This window comes from Sardina pilchardus, chromosome 17, assembly GCF_963854185.1.
Source record: "Sardina pilchardus chromosome 17, fSarPil1.1, whole genome shotgun sequence".
In the NCBI taxonomy this organism is placed as follows: domain Eukaryota; kingdom Metazoa; phylum Chordata; class Actinopteri; order Clupeiformes; family Clupeidae; genus Sardina; species Sardina pilchardus.
This window is the reverse complement of record NC_085010.1, coordinates 33,111,120-33,118,619: the sequence shown is the minus strand read 5'-3', so window position 1 is coordinate 33,118,619 and position 7,500 is coordinate 33,111,120. Positions and strand designations below refer to the sequence as shown.

Sequence of the window (7,500 nt, the reverse complement as noted above, 5' to 3'; positions counted from 1 at the left end):
GAGATTATGATCGGTCGTTCATTGGCAGTGACAGTCAAGATGCGTCTGTGAATGGAGGTGGGTCTTTGCGTGTGTACGTCAATGTTTACCTGCTGCAATGTTGACCAAAGGGTTCAAATAAGCATGGTGTGCTTGGTGCCAGTGATAATCATGATGATAGTGTCTGTAATTGTCATGGTACAGACAGCAGGTCTAGTAAAAATAGGGCTCTGAAGAACTACAAAGTCATCCGCGATAGGAACTGATTTGACCAGGCTACTTTATTAGATAGTAACATAGGGATTGTGGTAATACTAATAGTTTACTATTGTTGGTTTACATGTGGCTGTGGTCCAGTTTGTTTCTTATGTCGGAGAAATTACAAAAATCAAAGTAAAACTGCTCAAATGTGTTCAACAATCAGTATTTACTGAAATGTGCATAATTTGACGCTATTGCCATCCTGTGACGTCATAATATGCAAATTAGATGAGTAAATTTACTCCCTTTATAAACTTTAGTTCATACTCAATGATTTTCACATTTACAGTAGGACTTTATCTCTGACCACTTTCAAGCCATGGCCTTTTGAATTTTTTATGCAAAAATCCAAAAAAAACCCGGGCGGTTAGAGGGTTAATAGGTTTAGTCCCAAATATTAGCTCTCTACTCTCAACAGTTTTGTCACAAAACATGTTTTAGCAACTACTCCCCCCCTGCATTTTTAAGCAGTGTTTTCTGAAGAGCCATTTTCAAATTGCTAATACTATAAAAGTGTTTAAGCTAGCTCATTCAAACTTCCCATGCTTAAAATACGCTACCATGACTTGAGGAATATGGATTTCCAAGGGTGTGGCTTGGGTATATCATAGTATTTGTGGTGCTTGAATTTGCTTGAAAATTTTACTCTGCTCTATGCCCAGTCATCACCCCATCTAACTACCCCAGTCATCACCCCATCTAACTACCCCAGTCATCACCCCATCTAACTACCCCAGTCATCACCCCATCTAACTACCCCAGTCATCACCCCATCTAACTACCCCAGTAATGACCCCATCTAACTACCCCAGTCATCACCCCATCACCCCATCTAACTACCCCAGTCATCACCCCATCTAACTACCCCAGTCATCACCCCATCTAACTACCCCAGTCATCACCCCATCTGACTACCGCAGTCATCACCCCATCACCCCATCTAACTACCCCAGTCATCACCCCATTTAACTACCCCAGTAATGACCCCAGTAATGACCCCATCTAACTACCCCAGTCATCACCCCATCTAACTACCCCAGTAATGACCCCATCTAACTACCCCAGTAATGACCCCATCTAACTACCCCAGTCATCACCCCATCTAACTACCCCAGTAATGACCCCATCACCCCATCTAACTACCCCAGTCATCACCCCATCTAACTACCCCAGTCATCTACCCGTCTAACTACCCCAGTCATCACCCCATCTAACTACCCCAGTCATCACCCCATCTAACTACCCCAGTAATGACCCCATCTAACTACCCCAGTCATCACCCCATCTAACTACCCCAGTCATCACCCCATCACCCCATTTAACTACCCCAGTCATCACCCCATAACCCCATCTAACTACCCCAGTCATCACCCCATCTAACTACCCCAGTAATGACCCCATAACCCCATCTAACTACCCCAGTCACCCAATCTAACTTTATGTAACATTTCCATACCATTACATCTCTACCTCAGTGTTCTACTGCCCTCAGGGTAAAGATGGTGTTCTACTGCCCTCAGTGTTCTACTCTTCTACTGCCGTCAGTGTTCTCTACCTCATTGTTCTACTGCCGTCAATGTTCTCTACCTCAGTGTTCTACTGCCCTCAGTGTAAAGATGGTGTTCTACTGCCCTCAGTGTTCTACTCTTCTACTGCCGTCAGTGTTCTCTACCTCAGTGTTCTACTGCCGTCAGTGTTCTCTACCTCAGTGTTCTACTGCCATCAGTGTTCTACTGCCCTCAGTGTTCTCTACCTCAGTGTTCTCTACCTCAGTGTTCTACTGCCCTCAGTGGTCTCTACCTCAGTGTTCTACTGCCCTCAGTGTTCTCTACCTCAGTGTTCTACTGCCCTCAGTGGTCTCTACCTCAGTGTTCTACTGCCCTCAGTGTAAAGATGAGGCCCTGTTGCCCCTCGTTGTGAAGGTGGTGTTTAGTGGTGTATTGTCCTGATGCTCCTCCGTGTTTAGTGTTCTATTGCCCTCCTCTGTGTTGAGTGTTCTATTGCCCTCCTCTGCTGGTGCCCCAGTTCTCAGTTGCACCTTATGGGCACACGGCCAGTCAGTTCAACCTCTTAAGCTGCCTACCCACAAAGACTGCTTTGTACCTTGTGTATGCACACACACACACACACACACACACACACACACACACACATACGCACCTGTGTTCTGTCTACCTGTGGATGGCTAGACTTGTACCATCACACACATAACACACAAACACACACACACACACACACACACACACACACACACTCACACTCTCACACTCTCACACACACACACACACACACGCAGATCTACACTATTGCACACTGTTCACAAATATATAGATGTATACACACATACGCACACACACACACACACACACACACACACACACACACATACGCACCTGTGTTCTGTCTACCTGTGGATGGCTAGACTTGTACCATCACACACATAACACACACTCTCACACTCTCACACTCTCTCTCACACACACACACACACACACACACACACACACACGACACACACATCTACACAATTGCACACTGTTCACAAATACATAGATGTATACACACACACACACACACACACGCACATGTATGCACACACGTGTATGTGCACACACACACACACACACACACACATGCACACGCATACGTATGTGCGCACACACACACACACACACACACACACACACACACACACACACACATGTGCATACATACACGTACATTCTAGCTCCACAGTCACAGTTTTCCAGCCTTCTAACAATTAACAATAGTGATGCTGCTGCTGCAGCAGCCAGAGGTGAGGGAACACACACACACACACACACACACACACACACACACACACACACACACACACACACACACACACACACACACAAACAGAGCGTTTGGTGTTCGGACAATCCGGCATTGTGATCCTGAGCTGACTGGCTGCGACCGGATCACCGGGGGCAACGGCTATAAATGGGTCGAGCTGCCCCTGCTCTCCTTCCCTCACTGATCCGTCCATCACACACACACACACACACACTCCTCTGCAGACAGCTACTGATCCATCATGCTGAAGAAAAGGAAGGAGGGAGAGACTGAGCGGCCCGTCGTTAGGAAGGTAAGAACGGAGAGATTCTGTTAGGAAGGTAAGAACGGAGAGATTCCGCTAGGAAGGTAAGAACGGAGAGATTCCGTTAGGAAGGTAAGAACGGAGAGATTCCGTTAGGAAGGTTAGACAGAGAGCAGGAGCTGTTGCGAAGGTGTGAGACAATGACACGTTAGGAAGGTGTGTGAGAGACACGTTGCGAAGGTGTGAGAGAGAGAGACGTTAGGAAGGTGAGAGAGGGACGTCAGGAAGGTGTGAGAGAGAGAGACGTCAGGAAGGTGAGAGAGAGAGAGACGTCAGGAAGGTGAGAGAGAGACGTCAGGAAGGTGTGAGAGAGAGAGACGTTAGGAAGGTGTGAGAGAGAGAGACGTCAGGAAGGTGTGAGAGAGAGAGACGTCAGGAAGGTGAGAGAGAGACACGTCGTTACGAAGGTGTGTGAGAGAGAGACGTTAGGAAGGTGAGAGAGAGACACGTTAGGAAGGTGAGAGAGAGACACGTCGTTACGAAGGTGTGTGAGAGAGAGACGTTAGGAAGGTGAGAGAGAGACGTAGCGATTTAGAACAAGCTTGTGCAAAAGTTAGAGGCTTGGCACTATTCAGGGATATTCGAGTTGCAACTTTCAACTCGTAACTCGTAATGTGACGCACAAGTACAGAAACGAGGTCTTAATTTCATCCTTGGGTTACCCCTAACCCTAACCCATCCTTGGGTTAACCCTAACCCTAACCCTAACCCATCCTTGGGTTACCCCTAACCCTAACCCATCCTTGGTCGGAGGCACTCAGGGTACCCAGAGGCTCTTACTACCAGGACTGTGCACGCTAACAGAGAGGTGCCTTCAATTGTGTCTGGGCTTTGCCAAGAAGCTGATCAATCCAGCTACAGAGACTGGCTACCTCCCTTTAGAGAAACACTAACAGATCGGAAAACAAGAAATTCAAACAAACTGTTCATTCCTAGATGCAGAACTGAGAGAGACAGAAAACCATCAATGCTATACATGTGTGGACTCTTGAATGACAACCGATTGTAGATGTCACCTATTTGACATACACTATATTGCCAAAAGTATTGAGTCACTTGCCTTGATGTCACTTGCATATAAATGTAAGTGACATCCTATTCTTAATCCATAGGGTTTATGACGTCGGTCCACCCTTTGCAGCTATAACAGCTTTAACTCTGGGAAGGCTTTTCACAAGGTTTAGGAGTGTGTTTATGGTTTTTTTTTTTTTAATTTTCCAGAAGTGCATTTGTGAGGTCACACACTGATGTTGGACAAGGAGACTGGCTCTCCGTTCTCATTCATCCCAAAGGTGTTCTATCGGATTTAGGTCAGGATTCCGTGTAGGCCACTCAAGTTCATCCACACCAAACTCGGTCATCCGTGTCTTTGCTGACCTTGCTTTGTGCAATGGTGCACAGTCATGTTGGAACAGGAAGTGGCCATCCCCAAACTGTTCCCACAAAGTTGGGAGCAGGAATTGTCCAAAATCTCCTGGTTAATGTTGAAGTCTTCAAAGTTCCTTTCACTGGAACTAAGGGATGCTACAGAGGAGAGAGTGCCAGAGTGATAACAAAGGCTGAACATTATGTAAACAATTAAAGGTCAGAGTCGGGCTAAAGGGGACAATAACGCTAAAGGCTAAAGGGGACAATATTTAGGCGGCTACTCCCGATAGTTCTCACTGTTAGCCGGCTAATTGATGAGGTATTTTACGCTGGCAATTGTCCTCCTCTGGGGGCGCACTTATCGCCGGCTCGACTGCAGTGCGGATGCGAGGCGGCTTTGCTGAGACATGGGCGGAGCTGTCGATGACGCGAGTTGTGTGACCCACTGCCGGATGATTTAAAATCAGCAAACAGCTGACTGTCAATGCTGAGCACAGCTGTCAGATCATCATCATGTTACTGTTCACCTATTAACACTATCTAGCACACTATCTAGCACACTGTTCTTTCAAATGTCAATGGCAATTGATCGAAAATCGCCAAACATCTCCGTCTCCGTTGTCGCTTCAACATTTATTTATTAATTTGGTAACATATTGGGAAAAACATATCCTGCTTTATCTACAGCCAGGATGAATTAGCTAGACCTTGGCTATGGCTAGCAGCTATGCCTGGTTACACAAGCTTGGTCAAATAACCATTGACAGCATATTTCGTTACAGCATTTATATCATACCCACCCTATGGTTTAAGAAACATAACAACGTTGTCCATTTTTAGTTTAATGCATTTTTCTGAATTTGAGAGGTCTCCTTATGAGGGTATAGGCTCTGCATTTAGAATTGCTAATTGCTAATCGCGATTAGCATCGTTGGTTTAAACTTTGCAGAGCTGTTTTATTGTAACTGCTGTTAGGAAGATGGTTTGGAACCTGTGTCACGAGACTTCGACGCCTATGTTGTGCGTCATTGTTCAACTTCACACCCAGTTCTTACATGTTTACGCCAACACCGAGGCGGCTTTGGAATATCTCGCCTCCTGTTCACAGAGACCTAGCCGGCTAATGGCCGGTTACACCTAGCCGCGGATGAGCCGGCTGTCAGAAAAGGGCTACTCGTGTGTGTGTGTGTGTGTGTGACATGTTTGGTTACACTGTTTTGCATGCTTGTGTTGGCAGATTCCCAGACTCCTCATTTATGATTCTTTCTTTGTGTGTGTCTCTCTCTCTGTGTGTGTGTGTTTTTGTTTAGCAGATCCAGTTTGCTGACCAGAAGCAGGAGTTTAACAAACGTCCATCAAAGATCGGCCGCCGCTCTCTGTCTCGCTCCATCTCCCAGTCATCTACAGACAGCTATAGCTCAGGTACACACACACACAAACTCTCTCACTCTCTGTCTCTCTCACACACACATATACACACAGGCACACATAGACATACAGTACACATTTATGCATTCATAGACTCACTCAGTACGTTTACTTAAGTCAAGCTGCAGTTTAAGCTGGACTAGGTCATTTAACTGGGCTACTGTCCTTGGCCGAGAATACACACACACATACACTTCTAGGTGGACAAGGTAATTTACCTGGACTACATGAGAATACACACACTGGAGAGGAACTACTTTATTGAGAGTAAATGTGCTGGAGGGGAACTACTTTATTGAGAATCCATGCACTGGTGGGGAACTACTTTATTGAGAGTACTGGTGGGGAACTACTTTATTGAGAATCCATGCACTGGTGGGGAACTACTTTATTGAGAGTACTGGAGGGGAACTACTTTATTGAGAGTACATGTGCTGGAGGGGAACTACTTTATTGAGAATCCATGTGCTGGAGGGGAACTACTTTATTGAGAGTACTGGAGGGGAACTACTTTATTGAGAATCCATGCGCTGGAGGGGAACTACTTTATTGAGAGTACATGCGCTGGAGGGGAACTACTTTATTGAGAATCCATGCGCTGGAGGGGAACTACTTTATTGAGAGTACATGCGCTGGAGGGGAACTACTTTATTGAGAATCCATGCGCTGGAGGGGCATGTACCCCCCATGTACCCCATGGCCAATATGGCTGCCGAGTGACGTGACGCCTTAAAAGGACTTTGGTGATGCTCTATACGGCTAGTTTCCATAGGTGCTGGTGATGCTCTATACGGCTAGTTTCCATAGGTGCTGGTGATGCTCTATACGGCTAGTTTCCATAGGTGCTGGTGATGCCTTTTAGAACACTTTACTGTTGAAGAGTACATACAGAAGGCATTCACAGTCACTCGCTCGCAAACTCATGTGCATGCAACACACTCACTCACCCACTCCAACACACACACACTCACTCACTCACCCACTCCAACACACACACACACACACACACACACTCACTCACTCACTCACTCACTCACTCACTCACTCACTCACCCACTCCAACACACACTCACTCACCCACTCCAACACACACACACACTCACCCAGTCTCATGCGTGCTGTGTGTGTGTGTGTGTGTGTGTGTGTGTGCAGCTGCGTCCTACACGGACAGCTCAGACGATGAGACGTCTCCGCGGGACAAGCAGCAGAAGAACTCCAAGGGCAGCGGAGACTTCTGCATCAAGAACATCAAGCAGGCTGACTTCGGGCGCAGGGAGATCGAGATCGCCGAGCAAGGTGTGTGGGTGTGTGTGTGGGTGTGTCTGTGTGGGTGTGGGTGTGGG

General features: G+C 46.7%; 1 protein-coding gene across 1 annotated transcript in view; it reads left to right on the top strand.

Moving 5' to 3' along the window:
• Nucleotides 1-7,500, top strand: part of ahcyl2b (adenosylhomocysteinase like 2b) — a 51,947-nt gene that overhangs the window by 14,703 nt on the left and 29,744 nt on the right. The window contains exons 2-3 of the mRNA XM_062517811.1: nucleotides 6,043-6,151; nucleotides 7,310-7,453. Of these exons, the coding sequence (XP_062373795.1) occupies nucleotides 6,043-6,151; nucleotides 7,310-7,453 (253 nt within the window). The remainder of the gene's footprint in view (nucleotides 1-6,042; nucleotides 6,152-7,309; nucleotides 7,454-7,500) is intronic.